The following is a 27,841-nucleotide window of genomic DNA, read 5'->3' as shown; positions in this document are numbered from 1 at the left end:
GGAGTAATTAAGCAGACCAGCTTTGGTTTGCAAAGGCAGGCACTTGGAAATTGCTGTTGGCGCTGTGCTTAATCGCACTCCCCCTGGCAATTGCCGGCGGCGACGGGATGGGTGATGCCAGCGGTGAGATCGGGGTGCAGGGGAACGGTGGCGGAGTGCCTGGTAAACGAGGAGGATGAATTCGAGCTGGATTCGGAATCGAGCAGGCGCATCCTAGCCGCGCGCCGCTTCATCAGCTATGATGCGCTGCGGAGGAACAGTATCCCGTGCTCGCGGCGCGGCTCCTCGTACTACAACTGCCGCCCTGGAGCTCAGGCCAATCCCTACACTCGCGGCTGCAGCGCCTTCACTCGTTGCAGGAGCTGAACGGATTCGTACTTTTAATATTACTTGTGGATCATCCAAAAATTGAAAGAATGACCTCATAAATTGAAAGGATGACATCATATTCTTATTAATTTCGAAAAACAATTAAGCAAATTTTCAATTCTCAAAGTTTGCTTGGAATCCTATTCCAGTTTCAAAGATACGAAACATGTCAAAAAGTTTGTAATCTAATTTATGATAAAAAGTTTGCAGTGAAAAATAAATTCCCAGTTCTCCTCAACATCGTAAATTGTGGAAATCTGATTCCCATTCTCAAATTTTTTTTATTTTTATTTTTTCGAAACGTTGAAGTTTGAAATCTAATTTCTCATCTTTGAAATCCAATTTCAGTTTCTGTCGAAACAATTAAACCAATTACAAAAGGTTTGATTTCTGAAATCGTCCACGTATAACCAAATTACAAAACAAATTATGAATCAAGCCTCGGGATCTGATACCACTGTTAGAAATTCTTGTAATCATCTAATGAGCGCAGCGGAAAAAACATACAAGAATTACAGATCTAGATTCATAATCATATTGTAATTGAGCACGTAATACACAACATAACTAAATCTTACTTGTTGTGTTGTTTTCTTCGATTGATTGAATCCTGCAAGTTGAATCCACTACTATCGAGGTCCAAGTGCAATTCTTGTTGCGCTGTTTCTCATTCTTCACAATGAAGAATAAATAACCATTAAGTAGATGAAGAGTCACTAGGGCTTTATGATTGTGTTAGGCTTATGAACTAATATAATTGTAGCCCAACAATAATTACTTAATCCATATCAATCTAATTCTAGCCCATTTCCTTTCAACACACATCATATAATACTGATAATAGCAATAATTAATATATGAGGCTGAGCATAATAATTCCAATATATATCTATTTATTCCTGAGCTACTTTATTCTATCATTCTCTTGTACACACTGGAAATTTAGTTAAAAGGGGGAAATTATATAGCTCGTCAATTGAATATAATTTGCCGTAACTACACATATTTATGTCAAGGCTAAGTGCAGTATATCAAACAGAATTTGGAAGATAGTATTGACTGGTAAATGAGAGGATTAAGAGTAGGATAGAATAGTTTTTGTGTTTGTTGTGACGTATGTTAAGTTACAGGATATGTTTTATTTAGAAAACTATAATTTTCATTAATATTATTAGTTGTCACTAATTATAATTTGTTCGGACATTATAGGGACTTCACCTTTCAATTTCTAATAATTTTACAACCGAATCTCTTTTCTACGAATGAAAATCTAAAATGAAAACTAATGTAATGTGCACGTGTTTAAAAATGATTTGGAGAATTATAATTACTCCGTATTTGATCATTTCCACTCATAAAAAACCGAGTACATATATATATGGAGAGTGAGCAAATAAAATTTCCGGCTTCTGGTATGGAAAGGAGATACCTTCATGATGTCTCAGCATACGAAGAGTTGGAATTTAGTTGTTTTACCTCCCACGTTCAGATAGTTGACATCAACCACAACTTCCCCAAAATCATCTGCCAAACATACAAAGTTTCTCTTCGTTTATTATATCCAATTCCTTTGACTGAAGGCTATGCAGAGATATTCACAAACCTTCGTATAGTGTCCTTGCAATATGAACATATTCAGGTATGAGATCCCGGTAAATTATTCCTTCAGGATGCGCGTCCAAGACAACAAGGACTCCTGCCAACAACAAAATCTTCATAAAGTTGGAAATCTTGTCAGACATATAAGCTGTCCAAGTGATTCTACAGTTTATTCATCTTAAATATGAAGAAAGCACAATCTTAGAAAAATATAGTACGTTCTGTAAGATAAAAATGAGAATACACACCTGGTGCCTCCCATGCTTTACTGGAATCATTCGGCAAAGGAGCAAGCCATAAAATATTTCTCAAGTTCATTGAATCGTCATAATCAACGTTGGATCCTGAGGATTATAAAGTGCACAATCAAATAATGATGGAAAGCATTTTAGACATGCCACATGATTGACCCCCCGCTCACCGACTTGGCAATAGCCCATGTTGCAAGGAAAAAGTTCTTTGTCATAGGCAGGGTACTCTTTAGCATGAAACCTGCAAATATATGCATCATGGTCCCGTCACTCGTGTATAAGTCATCAATCATCAGTTGATAATGTCTCATGGCAAACTTATCTCCACAAAGGTAAATTATAAGTTAATGTCTCTATATTTTGATGACATGATATCATTTTTCCTATTTTTAAATTATTTACGATATCTTATAGAATTCTGATTTCTGAGACAAACCCTACCAATTTTTCACAATGGTACAAAACCCTCCTGTCAAAATCCTTTCATAAATCTTCCGCTTAGCTCAAAAGATTAATGCATCATATAGTTCCTAACTTTTGTTTGAAAGGAGGGATCATGGGGTTAATGGGTCCACTTATTGAATCAATATCCACAAAACCTGACTGCACATTCATACATAGATTATTTTAACTAGCAGGTAACATTAACATACAAGTCCGAAGAAAAACATGGCATGCAGATTTATATTCTGTATTTCAATCAATGTATTTGCACTCATTTACTGCATATTCCATGAAAGAACCCAACAAATTGATTCAGGCACAGATTCTTGGTCAATTAAAACATTCTGCAAACTCCTGTCCTTTTAAACAGTAAACTAAAGTTTAGGTCATTTTTTAGAAAGGCTCCAAAATTTGGGCCATAAACTATATGCAAGAGTCCTTTTATGCCTAATCCTTAAATGAAGAATCCAATTCCTCAAACTGTGAAAAAAATAAAAGAGTAGAAATGCTTGTTATTTGAACTTACAAAATGCCAAGTCTTCCAGACTCCTTGGCAAGGAAAAGGTGACCATGGAAAAAATCATAGCGGCTTAAAGACACATTGAGGCCTACTCCCGGACCACGCTCGACAATAATTTCAAACAAGAACTCAATGTAAGAATTCAAGGCCTACAAGAAATGGAATTGGCTGACGAAATTAAACAAGAATCTGGACAGGATAAAAGAAAGGTAAACGCAATCAACAAGCAGTCACCAATGCACCTCATCAATGAATCGCCAGCCATAAGGATATCTAGTAAGCTCACAACGGTCCTCGTTTGATCCTTCTACATCAGGAACCTGCATTTTTTTCCAAATCACCAAACATCCTTCACCACAAACCACAATTCACTCACAGAAAGTAACAAGTAAGTAGTTCACATCATACTCATTCTCTCACACCGATTTTTGACAAAGTAAAATTAAATTGCAAGCACTCTCAACTCTGTAATTGCAATTTACATAAATAGATGTTTAAAGAGAAAAGAAGAGTGTAGAGAAAGAGGCATTACGGTTATAATAGTCGGATCAAGAGCTCGGTGAATAGCCCCAGGGTCACCGCCGGAGTCGACCGCGAGTCGCGCCAGCTCCAATACAGGCGGCGGCGGCGACAAAATCAGGTGATCGATTTCCTCTGCGGTCCGGGTCAATGGCGTATTGAGTTGAGAAGCGAGTGCTCGGCGAGTTGGTAGGGTTTGATTGAAGGGGGCTAGGAATTTGAAGCATGAGCGGAGTTGTCGGGCGACTACCGAGTTGACGGAGGCGGCCTGTTGAGGTGAGCCAAGGAGGGAAAGCAAGTCCGAGGTGGTGGCTTTGAGAGGACGAGAATTGGAGGAGGATTTGGGTGTGAGATTTCGCGGGAGTGAGAGAGGAACGGCGGCGGCGCCGAGGGAGAGGGAGAAGAATAAGGCGAATTTCAGTGGAAAGGAAGATCCCATCGCGTTGCAGAATGCAGAGTCACTTGCAACTACTTTTGCAGTTTTGCTTGGATAATCTTCTTTATTTTTTTTACTTTTGATTTGAGACAAACAACTACAAATGTTGACTTTAGAAATCCGGATAAACTCACATTAATGATTAACTGTTCTATCACTTGACCAAACAAGCATACGCAAATTTGATATTATATACAGTAATATAAATTGAAGATATTCATCTTATTTCAAGCAGACAACTAATACAATGTCAACAAGCGTTCAGCTATGGTGTTATTGAAGAGTAAGTGGCTGCTAGCTCAAATATAACAAGCGTTCAACAAAACGTTCCATTATATGCAAAACAATCCAGAGCTGTTCTTCAAGGCTTTCTCTGCTCCACCTTTACGACCTCACTGTAACTCATACCAATCATATGGTTATCACTAATGGTTTAATCTTCGAAACCAGCTGTATATGCTTGAAATCAGAGATTGGATAAGTAATACGGCATCAGATGTGCTTTTGCTGTAGACTGAAAATCCTGCACTGCACCCATTCAATCACACATTTCATAAACATCTATCTTCAAGATGTGGAGGTAGGTAATTAGAAATTCAAAGGAATATCTTCAGGTATTAGGCTCACTGTATTCAAGTATTTGGAAGCAACTACATTGAATCAAGGACTTTGATCCCAGCATTCTTATCCCATTCTTCTGGAGGGGCAGCATCTGCCATAATCTTTTCCTGTCCACGCCAAAGTATCTGATTCCAAATGTTACGTCATTAGTATAAAGCCAAGGTCATCATGTGCAAAAAGTTGGGGACAATCAGAAACAACTCACCTTATCAATGACACCAAATTCTTTAGCTCTAGTAGAGTCCATATAAAATGGCCTTTTCATCACATTGGCCACAGCCTCTTCTGACTGACCAAATTGAAAAGAAATCGAGGAACATTACTCCATAGATAGACAAGCACAACGTCAACAATAATTCAACAAATATTCTCTGGAAAAAAAAAAGAAATTTGACATATCAACTCACGTTTCCAGTGTGCTTAGCCAGAAGTTTAACAAGGACATCCCTGTTTACTATAACCTACAAAAGCAGCCCAATAAGTTGCAGAAACATATTTAACACACTTATGTATATTACAACCCACAAAAAAGCCTATACAAATAAAACATTGTCAGTAAAGATCAGAAGTCCCAACAAGGAAATGATTTGCATTTTTTAGCCCAAATACAAATATTGGTGTGTTCCTATGATGCCAGTGTGCCACCATGCATGGACTGAAATACCCATTATTTTTAGTTTCCAATAAAGCTTATTATGGACTTATTATTTACTACTACTAGACATGGATTAGAAACTTTCAAACAAATGTAAGGTTGCAAAAAAGCTCGAACTTGCCTCTTTTGCACGAATCAGAACATCACTGGCTGGCATTAAACCAGAGGAGGGAACACGGGGTTGTTGAATCATAGCTGAAAAAGAAAGTTCTAACTGAATTAAGGAAAATGAAAGAGAGGCTACTTAATGGCTGCACATAAAATTAAATGCAAGAAACTGAAAACTACCTTTAGCATGTGGCATCATGAACCTTTTGCCTTTGCTTCCAGCAGAGAGTAAGAGGCAAGCGTGGCCTATAGCAGCTCCAACAGCTACAGTATGTATCTGCATATGAAATTAAGCATGCAGGTAATAAATATGATGAGCCAACCTCGAAGTACCATATAAAACAGGTCGAGCATGCTATATTAAAATGCAACTATAAATCAGCCAAAGAAAGTGATACCCATCTTTGTTAAAAAGTTTGAGCACAAACTGCCATAATAATTACAAAAATGATCCATGAGGTGTGAAATATTTGCAGAAAACAGGATAGCATGGTTCTGGAGAAGGCAACTTTTCCTTTAAAGAAAAGTGGCCAAAGGATATCCTGACCAAAATGCATCGTATGAAGTTCATATACAACATGAAATCAGGATGTTTTCTACATAAATTTGCATTTCTAGGATGCATAACTCCAATTATAGGAATAGATAAACCATAGGCTTATAACTGACATTCACAAATACAGGCCAGTAAAACCAAAACACCACCACAACCAGGTAAATTATCTGGAAAGCACAAATTGGAACATTCTCAACAAATTACTCGATTTTGAGCATTTATATCATCCAAACAAGCAGCCTGAGCCTGCATGGTTATCAAATAAGAAGTACTCTATACACGCTTAAACCATACCTCATTCTTCAATTGCATCATAGCATCATAAATTGCGAAACCTTCGGTCTCCATTCCAACCTTATATTATAGAAAATTCAAAGCATTACTTAGAATAAATGAATAATACACTCAACTAGGAATTTCGAAAAAAAGTGGTTGAAATATGAATATGCCTTTGTGAGGGAAACAACAGCGGGAAACAGCTGCTATAGAAGAATCATGAAAAGAAAGGACAATATATAGACAAGAAATGTTTAAGAGAATTGGCACTTTGGGATCCATCCACTTAAAGCCTCACCGTTTCACCATCATCACGAGTTGTCCCAGTGGAATTTATGTAGAGATAGATTGGCTCTTTGGGATCCATCCACTGAAGATACATCAACTCAGCTACAATAAGCTCAGTAACAGCTGGAACCAACTGAAACCATTAAAAGTACATTTTATTTGGTAGAATCAAGTAAAAGTCTTATCCAAAATTCAAAAATAAAGTAATAGGAGTGACACAATGGCCAACACTCATTATTTCAGAACTTAATACTTGCATCCACCTTTCTCTCACCAATTAAACACATTAACCAACAACTCCCAAAATCCCGTGCCGACTAAGAAATGGGTCATCTTAGCCGGGACGGAGGGAGTACTATATTCTGAATACTATGACCTGAATCTGTTAACTTTCTTCATCTTTAACTTTAAAATCAGGAATGGAATAAGCTATGAGAATGAAAGTAGAGTCAAGCTAGTAACCGGCATGCCAATGTACACTATTCTTCCGTGCAGCAATAGTGAAGGTAAGTCTGGTGGTGGTCTTCTTGGTCTGTGCTCATTGTATGAAACAGATCTCTCAACCTGTTTCAAGCAACAAAAATAATATTCATAAAGTTAAAAGATCACTATTGTAAAAATTACTATTTTGCACAAAAATACTAGCAATGTGTTATTTTTCAAGGCAGAAGAGTTTAAACTCTTCATTTTAGTAGGATATGATCATTATGAAAGTTAATTGCAGGAATTCAGATAAGCTGCTTAATCATGGAAAATAATATTTTTAGCATAGGCATATGGTAGGTAAACTTGAAGGAGATAACCCTAGGACAAGCTTCCGAGATTGCAAGTGCAAGGAAAAGGTTGTACAGAGTTGCATATCAAGGGAATAATTTCACTTCTATCTCCTGTTCAAGTTCGATACAAGGATCTTCAACAGAGATTCACATACAAATGCGTTGAATCCTTCGTGTGTTGCATCAGGATTTCATAGTGTTCAACCCATTGCACTAAATGCACCGAACCTACGCTCATTGCAAATTCTCTTGCATCTCATTGTAATGAGACTGAGGCTAACTGACCGAAATCAACGCAGTGCACCAAAGCCGCCAAGATAATATGAAGATTGCTCTGAACTCTTTTTAACCCTTATAATTTCGAATTCATTCTCCAGATAAATAATCACTATCAAATTAAAACAAAACAATCAAGCAGTAGGCAAGTAAATGGTTGAATTTCGAAGTGAGCGTAGGGCGTGGACAATTGCAACCACACATAGCGACGATTAGTCAAAAAGAGAAGCAGTAAATACCTGGGCAGGAGTGGCCATGAGTGTGGGGGAGTCGAAAACATCCAAAAATGGCGGCGTGTCGGAATTTTTGGGTTTATTGAGCAGCGTATCGGGAGAGGTGGCAGCAAGAGAGGCGAGCCTGGATAGGAAGGGGTCTTTAGGGTTGATTGGAGGCATGGGAATTTTGGAGCTGTTGGTTGCACTGCAACTAGGCCGTTTGGAGAAGCGTACGGCGGAAGCTGATGAAGAGCAGCAGAGAGACGAAGCCATGGGCATCCGCAGACAGTTAGCCATTGAAATTTTGCCTTTGGAGGAGCAAGGAGATGAGACGATGGTGTTGGTGTGCAGCTCAAGCGCAGATATCAAACTATCCACACCGGATCCTCTCCTCTGGGTCGGGCCGGGTACGGTTTTCTCTCTTTTAATTAAAGTTTTGTTTGCGTTTGCGTTGATTTACCCAATACACAGGCACGATTATTTTGAAGAGCTTTAAAACCACACAAGTTCTCTCTCTTTACCAAAGTAACTTGAAAAAGAAAACAACGTTTTTTTTGGTTCTTTTCTCAAATGAATCTATTTGAGTTGAGGTCTTGAGGAAGTGAACGATTGTCAAGATTTAACCAAAAATTTATTTCTTTTGCTCTATATCTAATGTTTGTGCATTTATCAAATTTCAATTGTTGCTTCCTTCTATATCCTAAGAAAACATGTTTTTGGAAGCATTTCATTTACAAAATATATGTACTAATGTTGAATATAAAGTGAAGTTGGTAACATGGCATGCATATAAACTTCATTTAACCAAAATATTTTGGTTTTGTAACATATCACTATACATATAGTACAAGATTTCAGTGTATTACAACCTTGAGCGTGTCTTAAATAGAAGCACATTCTGCATTATAGTAAATTCAAGCGCAAGAACAACACCTTGTTATTCTGATATATGTCTCACCATGGCATGAAGCAATTACAAAGGGGATGGGAATGGATAATCAATAATCATATAGGAAAGAATAAAACAAACCAAATTTATCAAGTTGATGCAATGGTAAATCTGACCCCTGTCTCAAAGCATAATCCATACGTCCCAAACGGATTATCAAAAATCTTTCTAAAACTAAATACTAGTTCCAAAAAACTGCTTAAAACACGTACCTACTTCTAGTAGAGAACTCTGTCGTTCCCGCCAGCTAAAGAATCATTACTAGGTCGTTATTTCTTCTTCTACCCGGCCGCCATCAATGACTACAGGTGTCATATTATCAGTCCTTATAGCCTCTGCAATCTTGTCAATAGGTATGATTGGAAGATGTGCTGCCACCTTGTACCCACTCTTGGCAGCAACTTCAACCTTCTGGTTGTACATCTCCGAGCAGTAACCGGCTAGTGGACCAGCAGCTAGAGCAGCTCGTTAGAAGAGGACGTACTGGTTCAGCAAACGCCAAACATGCAGTGCATACTCCTCGGTCATTGGTTCATACTTGGTGTACAAGTCCTTGGCTACTGGCTCGTACTTGGCACACACTGATTTTGCAAGTCCAGAAGCCGTCTCCACCATGCCACTTTTCTGGACATCAGCCATCACACACCGAGCAGCAACAGGTGCTTTCCGAGCATGGTTATAGGCTTTGAAAGATGCGCTCCTCAGAGATGAGGGCATGCACTTCTGCACCTTGTGCACAGACTCATCAACCTGCATAATCCATCCAGATTGGTTTATCCACTCTTTCTGGATGAATATAAATTAATCTCTCCAAAAGACATTCACATGGGCCATCATCTTCCAAGTATAAATACCAATCGCTATTGTGTGGAATCAAAATGAATCCCTTTGTGAGAAAGGACGGATAAATGGTCCATCCATAGAGGCGACAAATATTCAAGGATTTACACAAGTGAAGCAATGTTATAGAATGATTTCACCGTAAAAGTAGTGTAACAAGATATTCCAGATCAAAGAAGTTTGTGTTTTAAACAGGAGAGGCTTAAAAGTAAACCAAACAAGCTTAAATCAGTTGAACAATATCAATGAATGGGAGAGCAAAGGCATCTATCATAAAATTTCCCCTGAGATCAGAACATCATTTGCATTAAACGAATTCTATAGCATAGCATAACCACGCAGATGCCACTACCATAAGAAGGATTTTGTGATTGCTTAAGGAATAGCAAGTCTCCAAATGTGATTTTAGAATATACAAAAGAGAGCATTTGGATTTTCTATAAAACACTTAACTTACCTGGTTAATTTAACTGATTGGGGTCAATGTACAGAAAAAACAAAGAAAATAACTCAGAAAGAACCATGCATTTCTCAATCCAAGAGCTTCAATCTCCGGCAATGCCACTGCGACATTTATTTTCTAAATACAACCTCTGCATCACCAACCATATCATGCCATAATTACACACTCAGCGAATTATTTCCTTGAAATTATTTAAAAAGAACAAAAAATGATAGGAAATATGCAAATCCAGATAACAAGGTTATCAACTTGTGGAAAGCAACACCAGCCTTGTAAGTTGTAAGATAACATTGCTATTCCTACAAACTAAGGATAAAAAATTAGCATCTGGATAGTTAATTAAATCAATTTTGAACCTAATTGAGAATATATATATATAGAGAGAGAGAGAGAGTCTGTGATCAGTTCTAATCATGCGGTTGAGATTCAAACTTAGATTTACTTCATAAAAAAAAGCGCGGGGTAAAACTGTCATTTCCCTCATTTAATTTCTGAATTTCGCCAAATATCACGTAAAATGATAAAATGATAAAATGATAGGTTTATTGCGTAGAATGATAGTTTTACCGGATAGAATGATACTCTGAGTTGATAAAATGATACTTTTGACTGACTAATAAAATGATAGGTTTTATTGCATAGAATGATAGTTTTACCGGATAGAATGATACTTTGAGTTGATAAAATGATACTTTTGACTGACTGATAAAATGATAAAATGATAGGTTTATTGCATAGAATGATAGTTTTGCCGGATAGAATGATACTCTGAGTTGATAAAATGATACTTTTGACCGACTGATAAAATGATAAAATGATAGGTTTATTGCATAGAATGATAGTTTTGCCGGATAGAATGATACTCTGAGTTGATAAAATGATACTTTTAGCTTATAAATGTTAGGTTTACTGCATAAAATGATAGTTTTGCCGGATAGAATGATACTATCAGCCGATAGAATGATAGTTTTGCCGGGTAGAATGATACTTTCAGCCGATAGAATGATAGGTATTTTTGGTGTATACAATGACATTTTTGTTTAATAAAATGATACTTTTACCTGATAAAATGATAATCTAAGCGGATAATATTACAGAAACCTTATAAAAATGATAGTTTTTCCGAATAGAATGATACTCTGAGTAGATAAAATGATACTTTTAGCTTATAAATGTTAGGTTTACTGCATAAAATGATAGTTTTGCCGGATAGAATGATACTTTCAGCCGATAGAATGATAGTTTTGTCGGGTAGAATGATACTTTCAGCCGATAGAATGATAGGTATTTTTGGTGTATAAAATGACATTTTTGTTTAATAAAATGATACTTTTACCTGATAAAATGATAATCTAAGCGGATAAAATGACAGTTAGCTTATAAAAATGATAGTTTAGCTGAAGAAATTGCATATAAGCTGATAAAATGATACTTTAACGTGACAAAATGATATAAAACTGATAAAATGATAGTTTTGCCGGATAGAATGATACTTTCAGCCGATAGAATGATAGTTTTGTCGGGTAGAATGATACTTTCAGCCGATAGAATGATAGGTATTTTTGGTGTATAAAATGACATTTTTGTTTAATAAAATGATACTTTTACCTGATAAAATGATAATCTAAGCGGATAAAATGACAGTAACCTTATAAAAATGATAGTTTTGCTGAAGAAATTGCGTATAAGCTGATAAAATGATACTTTAACGTGACAAAATGACATAAAACTGATAAAATGATAGTTTTGCCGGATAGAATGATACTCTGAGTTGATAAAATGATACTTTTGACTGACTGATAAAATGATATATGTTAGGTTTATTGCATAGAATGATAGTTTTCCGGATAGAATGATACTCTGAGTTGATAAAATGATACTTTTGACTGACTGATAAAATGAGCGAAATTCAGAAATTAAATGAGCGAAATTCAGAAATTAAATGAGCGAAATTTGGATATCATGAACGTAAATTTTATCATGAGCGAAATGACATATTTACCCCCGCGTTTTTTTATGAAGTAAATCTAAGTTTGAATATCAACCGAGTGATATATATATATAGGGGTGCATTATAATGATAACCCCAATTTCCGTAATAACCCTATAACTAAATCTATCGGCTGAAAGTATCATTCTATCGGCTGAAAGTATCATTCTATCGGCTGAAAGTATCATTCTATCAGCCTATCGGCTAAATCTATCGGCTGAAAGTATCATTCTATCCGGCAAAACTATCATTTTATCAGTTTTATGTCATTTTGTCACGTTAAAGTATCATTTTATCAGCTTATATGCAATTTCTTCAGCTAAACTATCATTTTTATAAGCTAACTGTCATTTTATCCGCTTAGATTATCATTTTATCAGGTAAAAGTATCATTTTATTAAACAAAAATGTCATTTTATACACCAAAAATACCTATCATTCTATCGGCTGAAAGTATCATTCTACCCGGTAAAACTATCATTCTATCGGCTGAAAGTATCATTCTATCCGGCAAAACTATCATTTTATGCAGTAAACCTAACATTTATAAGCTAAAAATATTATTTTATCAACTCAGAGTATCATTCTATCCGGCAAAACTATCATTCTATGCAATAAACCTATCATTTTATCATTTTATCAGTTAGTCAAAAGTATCATTTTATCAACTCAGAGTATCATTCTATCCGGCAAAACTATCATTCTATGCAATAAACCTATCATTTTATCATTTTATCATTTTACGTGATATTTGGCGAAATTCAGAAATTAAATGAGGAAATGACAGTTTTACCCCGCGCTTTTTTTTATGAAGTAAATCTAAGTTTGAATCTCAAAACTATCATTCTATGCAATAAACCTATCATTTTATCATTTTACGTGATATTTGGCAAAATTCAGAAATTAAATGAGAGAAATGACAGTTTTACCCCGTGCTTTTTTTTATGAAGTAAATCTAAGTTTGAATCTCAACCGCATGATTAGAAATATGTGTTGTCCAGATTTAGTTATAGGGTTATTACGATATTTAGGGGTTATTATATGATCACGACTCTATATATATATATATAGAGGAAAATGATCAATACAAAACTTGATCTCAATACAAAATCCAGACCAAATCCTGACCATGAGATTTGACAATCCAATGGTCAATAATTAAACAAAAACACGGAGGGTCATTGTAAAGCAGTTTTAGGTCATATTATAAACTTTGGGTTTGAGGTCATGTTAAGATCATTTCATGTCATCCTTACTATAATGACGTAAAAATAAGCTTACAATGACCTAAAAATGACTTTTGTATGCTTGGTTCTGCATTTTTGTATTAAGAATGGTTTTGCATGGATCAAAACCCTATATATATATATATATATATATATATATAGGGGAGCGTTATTCTCCTTTTCACATCTTAGATCCTTTTTCCTTCTTAATATTACGCGTTAGATCTAAGGCATCAACGGATCAGATTGATTCTATAAAACTGGTTCCGTGTTGCATTATAGAAGGTGGTTGTATGCATTACAGGGTTATTATTGACATTTGTCGGAAAAGTAACTGCCACATTTTGGTATCTGCGAATAATGCACCACATGGTCACGAGTAATGCATATAATTGACTATATAATGCACAATATGTGAACTGCAATGCATACGAATAAGATGTACCATGTTATGATGTTTGGACACACGTTTCTTGTTTCCCCTAAGGGTTTAATAAGCTTAGGGGCTAGGGTATAGTACGTAGACACGTATGTAATCTTCACATGGTAACGAGTAATGGATATAATTGACTATATAATGCACAATTTGTGAACTGCAATGCATACGAACAAGATGTGCTGTGTTATGATGTTTGACACACGTTTCTTGTTTCCCCTAAGGGTTTAATAAGCTTAGGGGCTAGGGTATAGTACGTACGCATTAATAACAAATTATAAAACGATACGAATAATTCACCAAATTGTCACGAGTAATGGATGTTATTAACTATATAATGCACAATATGTGAACTGCAATGCATACGAATAAGATGTACCATGTTATGATGTTTGACACACGTTTCTTGTTTCCCCTAAGGGTTTAATAAGCTTAGGGGCTAGGGTATAGTACGTAGACATTACTAACAAATTGTTGTTATTGGAATATACGTATGTGCATTATTTGGTTTAGGTAGTGCATTATGTAGCTGTTAATTGTCATTATCTCAGTATATTATGCATTATTAGAGGTATTGTGTATATGGGTTAATCAACGGATTGAAGATTACATACGTGCATTTAGTAATGTCTACGTACTATACCCTAGCCCATAAGCGTATTAAACCCTTAGGGTAAACAAGAAACGTGTGTCAAACATCATAACATGGTACATCTTATTCGTATGCATTGCAGTTCACATATTGTGCATTATATAGTTAATAACATCCATTACTCGTGACAATTTGGTGAATTATTCGTATCGTTTTATAATTTATTATTAATGTGTACGTACTATACCCTAGCCCCTAAGCTTATTAAACCCTTAGGGGAAACAAGAAACGTGTGTCAAACATCATAACACAGCACATCTTGTTCGTATGCATTGCAGTTCACAAATTGTGCATTATATAGTCAATTATATCCATTGCTCGTTACCATGTGAAGATTACATACGTGTCTACGTACTATACCCTAGCCCCTAAGCTTATTAAACCCTTAGGGGAAACAAGAAACGTGTGTCCAAACATCATAACATGGTACATCTTATTCGTATGCATTGCAGTTCACATATTGTGCATTATATAGTCAATTATATGCATTACTCGTGACCATGTGGTGCATTATTCGTAGCGGTTTTCAGCCATTATTAGATTACTATTGTACCCTCATAATGCACAAAATAGGACAAATAATGCAACACGGGATTAATTACCCAATATTGATCTTGACCGTCCATTTCTCTAATCTAATGGCTGATATTAAGAAGGAAAAATGAGGAAATATAGGAAAAGGAAATGAATACATCCCTATATATATATATATATATATATATATATATATATATATATAGGATTTTGATCAATACAAAAATCAATCCTAATACCAAACATAAGCTAATTACTGTCCATGAGATTTGCCGTTATTTTAATCTTAGGACAAGATCTGAAGGCTGTCCTATTTTCATTTCTTTCTCATTTTTAAATAAAAATAATCGTATAAGGCTAGTATGGAACTTATACATTTGTGTTGTTATGGAATCTCCATTAATCATGCAGTATGATTACTCCATGATCATCTCTTTCTCTCACTTCATATCTGCATGAAATTTCTAACCACGATTCACTCATTCACTTTTATTTCTTCAGCTGATTCCATATTCTCGAATCATTCTGTCAAGTTATTCATCCTCTTCTTCAGCGATTTTTTCACCTTCTTCCATAAATATGAATATTTTTTAACTCTCGATCTCAGAATGTGTGTTCATCATCTTCAGCGATTGCTTCATAATCTTTTTTAATTTCTCTACCAGATTGCCGTTTTACATCTCCTCTTTCATCACTTCATTGTAAGATTTGTATTCACCTAAAATCTTAATTTTTGGAATTATCATCCAGAGGTTGAAATATTCTTATATATCCCTTTTCATAGCTTCTCTCTCTTTTGTTGATTTTTTTTATCATTTGATCTATGATTGTGAATGCATAAATTGTTTGCAGATTTGTTTATATCGAGCCTCACATTAATGGAAATTGGATCACCCCCACCGCCGAACTGTGACAATCATTCTTCATCTGATGAAAGTGTGGATAATACAAATTGTGGAGGTTAAATATATTGATTTGTTTTAATTTCATTTTTGTTTCTTGATTATGCCATAAGTTTTATATTTTATTTTTATGTTATGACTTTAATATACCGTAGTTATGCTCTTCGTTGTATGTAATCTGTCTTCATGTTTAACTGGTTGCATGTATTTTTATGCATACATTCGCTGCATTTTTTCACATAACGGATTTCACATCTCCCTTTCGTTATTATGCTATGTTCTTATGCTCTATTTTTGTTTATTTCAGATTTACATACCCCTGATTGCCCTAACGAAGTGAAACCCTTTGTTGGTCGTAACTTTCCCACATTGGAGAAGGCAATTCAGTTTTATGAAAATTATGGTCGACATGTTGGTTTTGATACCCTCAAGTGCGGGTCTAAAAAAATTGGTCAACTCACCATATGGTTTTATATGGTGTGTAGTAGAGAAGGTGAAAAAAGAGTGCAAGACAAGCAAGCTAGACGCGAACGTAAATCCAAGAAATGCGGCTGTAAAGCTAGGGTTGCCTTCAAGTTTGACTCCGACAGAGGCTACATAATCAAGAATTTGAATGAAGAACATAATCATCCTATGGTACTTCCAAACCACCAGAAATTCATGAGACTCAATCGCGTTCTTGACGATGTCCACCAAAAATTTATTACCGATTGTGCTGGTGTCAATATTGGTCCATCACTAATATTTAAATTGTTGACTGAATTGATGGGTGGATATGAGTCAGTCGGGTGTACTGTATTGGACGTTCTCAATTACACCCGAGACATTAGGAGATATGCTGAAGGGCATGATGCTCAGATGATATTAGATGAGCTAAGGAAGAAGAAGGAAAGTTGTGATACCTTCACGTATGAATATAAGGTCGATTCTAGTGATAGAATGTCACATTTATTCTGGTGTGATCCGCTGTCGAAAAAGATTTTTTTGCTATTCGGTGACATTGTTTCATTTGACACTACTTACTCAACCAACAGGTACATGTTGTAAGCTTATTTGTTTTCACATTTAGTTTACATTTCGTGGTATGACATTCATTGTTTTCGTACTGGCCTATTGTTTGATATTCTATCTTGTCAAACTCCAGCTCCCATGCCTGATTTTAGAAAGACTATTTTTATGCAGGTATTCTATGATATTTGCTCCGTTCACTGGTAAGGACAATCATGGAAGAGCTGTGACATTTGGTGCCGGTCAACTTTGTAGTGAGAGTGCAGACTCTTTCTCCTGGCTATTCCAGTAGTTTGTGAAGTGCATGGGTGTAGCTCCGAAATTGATCATTACGGACCAAGACCTAGGAATGAAGGTTGCTGTCGAGGAGGTCCTTGTGAACACACGTCATAGATGGTGTATGTGGCACATCATGGCAAAAGTGTATTAGACTGACATGTATTTATTCTTTTTCTTATAATGACTCGTATATGTTATCAGTATGACATGTATTCAGTCTTTTTCTTATACCGACTCTTATTTATCATCAGAATGCCCTGACTTCTTATAATGACTCGTTTATGTTTCAGAATGACATGTATTCAATGTTATTCTTAAATCTTATTATGTCAAAGTGTCAAACATTAGGTCCAATATTTACCACTTCGAATAACCCATACTACATTGTCGCAACACATCTGCATTGTAAAGACAGGACTTAAAAATCAATTCAAAAGCAAACCAAGTTCTCGTAAATTACATAGCCCAAGATGTGAGACATAAAATCCAATGACATATCCCAACAACAAACCTATGAGATACGTGGAAATTCTAGAATCTGAAATTTCAAAACAAATAAAAAATGTCGATGTAGCCGTCTATGAATCTAAAATTCAAAGACAAATCCAAAACTGAAGCTTTGTAGTCCGCAATCATCTTCTCAACATCTATCTTCATTGTCTTGTTGTCATTTGCGTAATGTATGGATGCCGTTGTTTTATTAAAAAATGAACTATGATTATTATCGGCCAACATCAACGCACAACAGGTTGAGCAGCCAATACTTAAAAATGATTTTGTATCATCCAGGTTTTTATTCATTCCAATAGCGTCATGATCGATGATATTAGCTTCTTTATTAGTATCGTGTGCTTGGTACATTCCAGTATTATTTCTAGTCTGATCCTGCGATGACATCATATTTTGCTAGTAAAAAAATCTGACACATATCTTACATCATATTAGAACATCAAATATGTCTTGACGATAGTATTTTCCAAAACATAATATTAACAGGCATTAAAGGTCATACAACAACATCGTTTAGGTCATAATATTACCACAAATAATACTAACAGACATTAAAGGTCATACATCGGCATCGTTTAGGTCATAATATTACCAGACATAATACTAACAGACATTAAAGGTCATACAACAACATCGTTTAGATCATAATATTACCAGACATACTAATAACAGACATTAAAGGTCATACAACAGCATTGTTTAGGTCATGTTTTCCAAAACTAAATCTATTACCTTCACCAAAAATAGAAACAAATCAACGTCATATAATAGCAACATATAAGTCAAAATATAATAGCAAGTTACATTACTTTCTCCAAAAGAGAACCCAGTGTCAAATGTTGGCCCAACCTCGGCCAGCTTCTTCAGTACATTGATAGGTTAAAATAAAACTAAAGAGCAAATATAGTGGAGAATAAAAGATAACGGCTACACAATCAGTTGGATTAGATTAGTCATGTGTCATGGTTAAATGCCACACATGTCATTCGATGGGACCTTTTATGTCAGCATAATATAATAGAATCAAACAAATGTCCAATCTGTAAACCATCTTATTTTGATCGTATACTAGCATATTGGTTTTTTCTTGATGGACTACAGTGCAACTAGCAAATACAGTTGCATACTAAGTTGCCAATTATGTCATTGCAGAGCACAGTATTCATTAAGAATGTTATACCTTTGTCCTTGTTCAGATTGTCAGCAGATGCATTACCGTCAGCTGTTGACGAGTTAGGTTTGATAACATTGCGTCCCTCAACATTGCTCTTTAAAGGCGGCTTTCGATGCATAATGACTGGTTTGTATCCGCATTGGCTTAAAGCATGCAATTTGTAGACATAAGGGTTCAACAATATGAACCAAATAAAACCTTTTGCGGGCTCCGTTTTTGCTTCGGTCTTCCTTTTTGCTGTAGACCTTTCGTAAACTAGTATACATCGTGGCAACCAGAAATCAGTTTTCAGCATTGTACCGATTCTAGAAAAAGCAAACACCCAAACAAGACCATTACTCACCTTCCCCCTCTTTGTTTGATGTTGCAGACCCCCGAGTTTCAACCATTGTTGCTGACAATGTCCCGATTCAAATCGTCGGAGAGTAGCGTTAGCGAAGTAGGGTTTTGTGTCACGGAGATGGAGATGAATCGTCCGTCAAAAGCTTCTGTCTATAGAGCGGGAATACAGAGAGTTTTTGGAAGTGTGTCTAATTAAATCCCGTTAATTGATCATAATTAATGCAATCAAGTTGTTCAAATGACTCGTTTAGTGTTAGTACCCAAAATATCCTTATAATGACCGAAATCTTTTTAATTATGACACAAAATTGTTTAAAATAAGAATCAATCATATCCGTTATTTACTACATCCAATGGCAGGAAATTGTCCTAGGTTTTTGTACTAAGAGGTGTTTTTGGATGGATTAAGACTCTATATATATATATATATATATATATATATATATTCTTTGTCAACAAAGCCCCGTCCAATCGTTCAGCGTTTACCCTAATAAGATCAAACAATCATCGAAGGAAGCAACAGAAACAATGAAAAACTCATAATCGGAGAAGTGATTAGAATATCATTATATCCAACGTCCAATTGAAGCGCATTATACCTTGCGATCCGCAAACTTGAGGACACGAATGGGAAGATCGTGTGATTTAGAGTAAAGCGGACCGATAACGGTCCTGACAGAGTCCTCAACGACTTTAATTCCGGGCTTGAGGCGGCCTGATCTCTCCTTGGCAAAACCGTAGATGCTGGCGATGAGCATCAGCGCGTGAAGGGTGGCGACCACCACGAAATCCAAGTACTTGAGCGTCGGCCAGTTGTCATCGTCCCTCGCCTTGATTGACAGAAACCAATTAGGCATTAATACATCATCAAATCAAATCAGAATGGGGCGAATGGTGATGGCAGGCTTACGGATTGAGGTTGTTGGAGACTGCAATCTGTTTTCGCCATGATGAATTACAACAACGCTAATCTCCTGTCTGGTTCTTCAAAATCTAGATTTGAATGTGTCGCGTTGGATATATAAGAGAGAGAGACACACACAGAGGTGGTGTATATTATGTGTGTGGTGTATATTATGTGTGTGCAAAGTTGTGTGGGCAGTGTGTGAAATTAATGAGCATGCAACTCTTGGAGCCTAACCATCTATTTCATGCAATTCATGTATTGTATGGCACATATTTTATTTCTTTTCCAATATACACAGAGTAAATAGATTATTATTCCATGATACACTTTATTTGTCAAAAAAAAATCAGATTTACTCATACACACATGACGACACCGTTTGGCGTTTATCATTACTTATCTGAAACACTATGTAATTTTAATTTATTTTTAGGAGAATGTAAGACATCAACGTAAAAGATTTGGTGAAATAAGAAATTAAAATATATATAACCGAAAACAATCTTACACAATTATTTTTGAACGACTATGTAATACCTCAATTCATAAAGTATTGGAAGAATTGACCGTTTGCCAAACTCAATCAACATACTTTTATATTAAGAAGGATGAGGTTTAGGAGTTTGATCCCCACTCCCAACAATAAACAGCTATAAATGCATCAACTCTTTCATGTACAAAAAACAAAAACAAAAACAATAAAATACAACCCTACTAAATTAAAATGGGATCAGATACAAACTGTCGATAATTGTAGTTTTGAACTGCACACATTGTGAAAAGATAAGAACTAAAGCTTCCAGTATATGGAGAATCGGTGCAATACGCCAGCAACGACGCCCCAAAACAGTATCTCAGCAAAGATAACGTAAAGCAGAGTCCCGACTCTCCTTGAATGCCACACATTGATGAAAATGTGCTTCTGAATCCACCTTACCTAAAAACAACTTAACCCATCATCATACAATATCACCCTTCACCTCTAATAGGCCATCATTTCTTTTGTTCATTGTTGACCGAGCCTCTAAATTATGATGGGGAAGAGAGTCAATGCTTTGATAAGTTTACTTACCAAGGTATTATGGGGATCATCGTAATACCAACCATTGATAAAGCCCGCAAAGATACCTTCTGCTGCCATCACGTATACCAGCATTGCATTCATGCCAATCCACTCCAATGGCAGAAACAGAAACCTAATGTTCCATATATCGACCTAACATGGAGAATTTGTAACTAAAAACAGACTACAAGGATGGAAGACCTATTCTATGTTTTGGTAACAATTAAGAATTATGACATGCGAGGTCTAGATTTTGTACCATTATGTAGAGAGCAGAGAACACTAACGCTGCTGCTCCAGATGTTACACAAACATAGCTGAGGGTGTATAGTTGCTTATTCAAAGGAATTGCTGCACCATCATATATATTCATCAGGAAATTTGAGATACAAAAGAGGATGATATTTGAGACGTACATACCATTTGTAAAGTGGAGAGTTATTCCAATAACAACAAGGCCAAGTCCTGGGACCGCCCAATGTTGAAGTCTACTCCTATGTTCCTACAACTTCACCATATTATATTGAACCTACCGTAATTGTCTGGAATAATGCTATTAATACAGACCTTTATGTGCACGAGAACATGTCCAAAATGAAGTCCAATGATTGTGGAGAGGATAGCAGAAATTGAGCTGCACTAAGAGACCATAATAATCCGTTAACATGCTCCATACTTAGCACCAATTTCACTTGCAATAATATGTCCAAATTCAAAAAATGAAAATTTGACTGTCCAACCTTAGAATTCCTTCAGGTTCAAAAGGTGCCCAGCACCAGGATGGAGCATCACTTCGGAAAGGTCCCTCGTGCGGAGAGCTCATTGTGCAAGCCTGCAACACTTGAGAATGAGGACTTTGAATAACCAATATACGAGACAAAAATAAACCACTCACTTTCGATCTCTTCCAAGCTGGATGCGGATACATGTGATTGATTCCAATCACTTTTCTATCGATATAGCCTACTGCATTACAAGGAGGATCCAGTTTCCCTCTCACACTGCAAGCTACCTGAATATCAAAATTTCTTGTCCAAACAGTTTCATTTGAGAAATAGTACAGTTAATGGACCAGAAATATCTTGATATCCAAATCTTTTTTTCAACTAGACAAATTAATCTAGCAATGAAAAGAGAAAGGGCTTACAGTAAGAACTTTCCCAAAATCAGGACTGTCTGTATTTTGCACCCTGAAGTGCCAGTCGGGAACATATATTCCATATAACACGGCCAGATAAACACTCAGAACACAAGCTGCAAAAATCCTGCGAATCGTAGATCACTAGTTGATAGCATGTAACCATGAACGTGAGACAGCAGAAGAAATTCAAGAAAGAAGAAAAGGGATGTGGAAGAGAAGAAGCGTTAATAATTATCAAAGCGCATTCGAATTCTGTTAGAATATATCGTAGCTAAGTAAGCAGCCACATCAGATTAGTTCTTAGGAGCAGTTTCTTCCAGTGAAACAACTCAATATACAGACCCATTGTAATGGATGAATATCCAAATTCAATCTGATAAATGTGAGAACTCTCAGGAGAGAGCTTTGAGCAGTTCTCATCTATTGTTCTATCTTCACTGTTCGATCATCTATGCCAATCATTCAATGAGTATTCCAGCAAACACTCTACACAACTTAACTGAAAGTTATTCCAAATCAAATTTACCAGCAACTGTTAGAGAACACTCACCAATGCCAAATATATAACTTGAACACAGACAGCTTTCCAGCAGGTGATAGGTCTTTTGGAACAGAGCATCTCGTCAAGATTTCTACGAAAGCGACCACTAAATAGGCGAGAGCTATTCTCTGCAAAAGATAAAACAATCCAAATCTCAGTACAACTTCATTTGATCAAAGATGAATCAGTCTAAATCTAGAAATAAGTTGTCATTTTCACCTGAAGAATTCCACACCACCTTATCATTTTCATGTCAACCCCATATGTTAGCTTGTCAGGGGCATGTGAATAACCTCCTGCATGAAACCATCGGACTCAGTTAGGATATTACCTAAACATGCAAACTCAAATAATTTATGCAGAGCAGAGCAACAACTAACCTTGCAAAAGGAGGCCCCAAAAGAGAAGTTTAATAGTTCTGAAAATGATTTTTCTGATAGTTTCTGCCCTACCTTGTATTCTCTATCCATAAAAATCAGCAAAAGAGTGTATAACAAGAATCAATGACATCGAATTGGTTAAAAGAGTCGAACCTTGAGCGCCAGTGCAATGGCCATTCCCACAATAAAGAGGAAAAATGGCATAACAAAATCAGCAAGATTGCAGCCATTCCATGGGGCATGACCTATAACAGGCCACTCTTCGCCCGCGTCATCCACCAAGATCATCAACTGAACTCCAATATCATTCAATATATATTCACAGATATTTCCAATTTCATGATTACCATAATAAGCCTATTCAAATTTCCAAATCAAAGCAATAACTAGGGTTATGAACTTAACGAAATCAATTTGAAGAGAATAATCATCATATGAAAACGAGAAAGCATGGAATAGTTGAGAACGCAAAAACATTAATTACCGCGACGGTGAGGCCTCTGAAGATATCGAGCGACGCGACGCGCTTGGGTTTTGGGTTGTGTTTTTGTGTATGTTGTTGTATGTGTTGGGATTCCGAGTTTGGAGCTCCACAATCCTCTTTGATATCCGCCATCTCACTACCTGATTACTGAAAACCATATTCTGAGTGCATACCACTTATATGTACACTATATTATCTATAGGTGATGTTGAAATGTGTTGTTATTTGTCTCCTCTTTTATTTATCCTTTCGTCGTCTTCGCCTCGTCTTCTTCTGTCAACAACTGCCAAGTCTTCAATAACACACCTCCACTAATTTATTGTACGGTATTAGGATGTGTTCAGTTTCACAGATATGGCCAATATGCCTCCAAATCTGCCCAATTACTGATGTTCACTTGCCAAGATAAGTTTCTGCCAAGCCCAAGAAAAGGGGCTGCGGCCCGCACTTAACAAATCACTAATGAGTGGTTTTTATTTCTGGAGAGCCCAGAATTGGAAGGAGTCAACGGTGAAAAGATGAATTTGCCCTCGAATTGCACACCCAAAATCGACGCATTCATCTCTATCTTTGGACGCGAGGATGTTTCGGCGGCGAGATCCCAGAGGCAGAGTTCGTCGTCCCATGAGCCGGAGAGGGCGAACTGGCTGTTGGAGGAGAGGATGACGTCTTGGACGAAGTGAGAGTGGCCGGTGAAGGACCAGACGATGATGGATTTGTCACGGAAGGCAGTGACAATCATGTCGGATTTGTCGATCGGGGTGGCGATGGCAGTGACCCAGTCGGTGTGGGCACGCATGGTGTCGCGGAGGATCAGCTGCTCCTACGCCATCGGTGGGATTGGGGATTGCAGCGACAGATTGGGGTTTCAGCCTGAAATCTGGGAATTGATAAGGGGTAGTTTTGTCACTACACTTAAATCACATTATTATCACTAGTAGAAAACACGCCCAAATCTAATTCACCGAACACCCTATTCAATTCATGTATGGTGGGCCACCCCATCCCCAATTCTGGGTCAGTTTTAGTAAGAGCATCCACAATGGCGGAGAGAGCGGACCGGTTAGTCGATCACCGGCGTTAGCCGATCCGCTCGCCGAACTATTGTAATCGGTTTGCCGAATTTGGGCGGAAAAATCGGTAAGCACACGCCGATTTCCGAGTGCTGGCCGATGAGCTCGCCGATCCGCTGGCCGCCATTGCAGGCTCCGGATCGGCGAGCGGATTTTTTTTTATTTAGTTTTCGAAACACTTTATATACGCGATTTGCACGTCATTTTCATTTGCACCGCTTGTTTTAACGAGTATTCTCTCTATCTTAATTTATGTACAAGAGCAAGTGAATGCTCATATTCGACTACAAAAGGATTTAATTGAAGAGTTGTAGGCGCGAAGGACTGCACGACGTTAGTTTTTTTTATTATGTAATTTTTTTAATGTACTTTTTTTTGTAATTTTTTAATGTACCTTCTTTTTTAAAAAATTAATGTAATTATTTTAATTAATGTGCTTTTTAAATTTTAATAATATAATTGAATTTTCCCGTATCTGTGTCTTAAATTTAATTTCGTATTTTGTGTGATTGTTAATTATTTGTTATATATAATTTTGAGTGATGTGGCTAGGCTATTGCTGGACTATTTGCTTGTTTTGATGATGTGGCAATAGGATTTTTAGTGCTGATGATGTGGCAGGAGGAGTTTGTGGCTAGGCTATGGCTGGGCTATTCTTATTATGAATGCTCCGAAGAACTAAAGATTACCAGATAATTTTTCGTAATATAAAATGATGCTCTCTCCTTTCTTACTTCTGAGCAAGTTGTGGTAAAAAAATTTAGCACAGAAATTAGAAATATTAAATTGCAGGAGAGAAAAATAAAATATGAGAGTAAATGATGGAATAAAATAAAAATGATGAAATATTTTATTTTATTTTTTGTTCAAAATAAAAAAAGGACTTTAACTTTTAGTTGGGACATTAATATTATAAAAATAAAATAAAGTTTCACAAGTCTTGAATGTGGGGGATATATCCAGATGTGTCTTTCTTTTTATTAATTGATTACTACTACTCCATAAAACAACTTAAGCGGGAATCATTCGTTATTTGGGTGCCGGAAAATTTGAGATACGATTTTTATAGTAATCAAAACGATGGTATATTTTAAACTACTACTACTACTAATCATTGATATTTGATGAATAAGGTTGGTTCATTGAAAATACTTTGATGCATTATTACAAGATAGGCCATTTCATGATCGCAGTGATTGACTGATTGTTGTGGTATTACATAAGCTGTTCGGACGTAGTAGCATATAATTCACAAATCATATTTAGATTGTAGGGTATAGTTTAAGTGTTGTTTTTATTTAAAAAATAATCATTTTGTTGATACTAGCGTAAGCAACAATTATTTGTACACAGTAAATTAAATGATGAATTTAATAACAAACCTCGTTGGACTGGATACATAGTAAACTAGTTTATCGGCACATTTGCCCCGGAGTTGGGCGGCTACTTTCAGGGGGGTGTATGCATAAAATTTGACATGTGTATTTATTTTATATTTATTTTTAAAATCTAAATTAATATTTTGATTATATTAACTTTTATTTTGTAAAATAATCTCTCACCGATATTTCATTGTATTTTTATTTTTATCTCAATAAAGGGTCATTTCATATATTTGTATTCCGTATTTGTATTTTATTTTTAGCACAATGAATAGACATTTCATTTATGTGCATTTTAGTTTTAACACAATGAATAGTTATTTCATTTATTTGAATTTTGATTTTTAACGCAATGAATAGTGTTGGCTTTAATGTAACAAATAAAATAAAATAAAAGCCCAACATATCTCATATCGCATACAGAGCGAAGAAAAATAAGAAACCCCAGTGTGACTGCCTTTTTAATTCAAACCCGATAAAAATCAAAGCATAACATAATATGACAAAGGGAAAATAAAAAAGAAAAATCACGTGTTTCAAGAATCTCATTTTGAAGGAGAGATGCGTGAAATTGGTAGCGTAGCTTTTGTGAATTGAAGAAGAGATGCGTGAAATTGGTAGCGTAGCTTTTGTGAATTGAAGAAGAGATGCATGAAATTGACAGAGTAGCTTTGTGAATGAAATTGACAGAGTAGCTTTTCGAATTAAAGAGATGCGTGAAATTTTTGTGAGAATTGAAGAATGAGATTCGTGAAACTGAGAGCGGTGAAATTGATTTTGGAGAAATTCACGAAAAAAAAGGAGAGAGGAAGTGGAGAGGCGCTCGTCAAATCAATTCTCTCAATAATATAGTACTCCCTCATCTCCGTCCCATAAAGATTGTCTTACTTTGACCGGGCATATGTTTTAAGAGCATCTCCAGTGGGCGGACATCCCACTAGGACATCCACTAGGACATCCCAAAAACACCTCCTGCCACGTCACTAGGACTTCTCATCCCACTGCCACGTCACTAGGACATCCCCTCCTATGTCCGCCCTTCCCACTAGGACATCCCGCAATAAAAAAAATCACAATAATTTAATTACGTAAAAACAGAAATATAATTTTGACACGGAATACGGGAAAGCAAAATACGGGCAAAAATACATATTCATAAAACATAAAAAAAACATAGTTAGAAAAAAAAGCAAAATACATAGTCATTCAAAAAAAGAAAAATACATAATCCAATGGGCCCGACTCACTCCGCGCTGTCCTCGTCGCCCGTGCCGCCCCCGTCACCCGTGCCGTCACCCGTGCCGTCACCGTCGCCCGTGCCGCCCCCGTCGTCCCCTCCGCTAAGCTCGGCGCCATCATCTCCAATGGGGGGCATCCCCAAATCGCGCCGACATCCATCGATGACATCCTTCAGCATCCTCTTGTACAGCGGATCGGTCGTGCTATGCCACCTATGCATGGTCCGGACCAAGCTTGTCGTTAACTGCGTGCGGGCGAGGCGGACGATATCTTCTTGGGGAGCAAGGGCCTCCGATTCAACCTCGAACGACCCGCTACCGCTGCTGGTTCCCCTAGCCCTCCGTTGCGCAGCCTTTTGCCCAACCGGGCGACGGCGACAGCGAGAGTCTGATTGCGGTAGCGGGGACACTTCATCGG

At 36.6% G+C, this 27,841-nt stretch overlaps 4 protein-coding genes across 9 annotated transcripts; all 4 read right to left on the bottom strand.

Annotated features, from left to right (window-relative positions):
- Nucleotides 1-228: 228 nt before the first annotated feature.
- On the bottom strand, nucleotides 229-4,262 carry LOC121792422. Of its 2 annotated transcripts, XR_006048883.1 has the most exons (9): nucleotides 3,716-4,262; nucleotides 3,426-3,503; nucleotides 3,190-3,332; nucleotides 2,390-2,460; nucleotides 2,217-2,312; nucleotides 1,973-2,065; nucleotides 1,799-1,893; nucleotides 948-1,041; nucleotides 229-362 (listed from the first exon to the last, which is right to left on the bottom strand). XR_006048883.1 is itself a non-coding variant. In XM_042190362.1 (7 exons), the coding sequence occupies exons 1-7, from the start codon at nucleotides 4,139-4,141 to the stop codon at nucleotides 1,811-1,813; spliced, it is 990 nt and encodes a 329-aa protein (XP_042046296.1). In that variant the 5' UTR covers nucleotides 4,142-4,262; the 3' UTR covers nucleotides 1,620-1,810. The 2 variants fall into 2 exon arrangements, 1 of the variants encoding a protein (XP_042046296.1); XM_042190362.1 differs by lacking the exons at nucleotides 229-362; nucleotides 948-1,041 and having other exon boundaries at nucleotides 1,620-1,893.
- Nucleotides 4,263-4,341: 79 nt separating this feature from the next.
- Nucleotides 4,342-8,355, bottom strand: LOC121792423 (ATP-dependent Clp protease proteolytic subunit-related protein 3, chloroplastic-like). 2 transcript variants are annotated; one of them, XM_042190364.1, is made up of 10 exons: nucleotides 7,934-8,355; nucleotides 7,105-7,206; nucleotides 6,653-6,775; nucleotides 6,373-6,432; nucleotides 5,703-5,799; nucleotides 5,536-5,609; nucleotides 5,167-5,220; nucleotides 4,965-5,048; nucleotides 4,766-4,884; nucleotides 4,342-4,661 (listed from the first exon to the last, which is right to left on the bottom strand). In XM_042190364.1, exons 1-9 carry the CDS (start codon nucleotides 8,204-8,206, stop codon nucleotides 4,789-4,791), a joined length of 963 nt encoding a protein of 320 aa, XP_042046298.1. In that variant the 5' UTR covers nucleotides 8,207-8,355; the 3' UTR covers nucleotides 4,342-4,661; nucleotides 4,766-4,788. The 2 variants fall into 2 exon arrangements, with proteins under 2 accessions (XP_042046298.1, XP_042046297.1); XM_042190363.1 differs by having other exon boundaries at nucleotides 4,342-4,666; nucleotides 7,934-8,354.
- A 500-nt stretch (nucleotides 8,356-8,855) lies between these two features.
- On the bottom strand, nucleotides 8,856-20,189 carry LOC121770478 (REF/SRPP-like protein At3g05500). The gene is made up of 3 exons (XM_042167205.1): nucleotides 20,125-20,189; nucleotides 19,814-20,044; nucleotides 8,856-9,608 (listed from the first exon to the last, which is right to left on the bottom strand). The coding sequence occupies exons 1-3, from the start codon at nucleotides 20,161-20,163 to the stop codon at nucleotides 9,327-9,329; spliced, it is 552 nt and encodes a 183-aa protein (XP_042023139.1). The 5' UTR covers nucleotides 20,164-20,189; the 3' UTR covers nucleotides 8,856-9,326.
- Nucleotides 20,190-20,690: 501 nt separating this feature from the next.
- Nucleotides 20,691-24,648, bottom strand: LOC121792421 (heparan-alpha-glucosaminide N-acetyltransferase). Of its 4 annotated transcripts, none has more exons than XM_042190358.1 (13): nucleotides 23,731-24,644; nucleotides 23,400-23,603; nucleotides 23,247-23,328; nucleotides 23,086-23,162; nucleotides 22,876-22,994; nucleotides 22,332-22,449; nucleotides 22,080-22,196; nucleotides 21,925-22,016; nucleotides 21,752-21,818; nucleotides 21,605-21,686; nucleotides 21,444-21,535; nucleotides 21,194-21,337; nucleotides 20,691-21,058 (listed from the first exon to the last, which is right to left on the bottom strand). In XM_042190358.1, exons 1-13 carry the CDS (start codon nucleotides 23,860-23,862, stop codon nucleotides 20,912-20,914), a joined length of 1,473 nt encoding a protein of 490 aa, XP_042046292.1. In that variant the 5' UTR covers nucleotides 23,863-24,644; the 3' UTR covers nucleotides 20,691-20,911. The 4 variants fall into 4 exon arrangements, with proteins under 4 accessions (XP_042046292.1, XP_042046295.1, XP_042046290.1 ...); XM_042190361.1 differs by having other exon boundaries at nucleotides 23,400-23,537; XM_042190356.1 differs by having other exon boundaries at nucleotides 21,444-21,686; nucleotides 23,731-24,648.
- Between the last annotated feature and the right edge of the window lie 3,193 nt (nucleotides 24,649-27,841).

This window comes from Salvia splendens, chromosome 2 (genome assembly GCF_004379255.2).
Source record: "Salvia splendens isolate huo1 chromosome 2, SspV2, whole genome shotgun sequence".
Lineage (NCBI taxonomy): Eukaryota > Viridiplantae > Streptophyta > Magnoliopsida > Lamiales > Lamiaceae > Salvia > Salvia splendens.
This window is presented reverse-complemented; position numbering and strand designations above follow the sequence as displayed.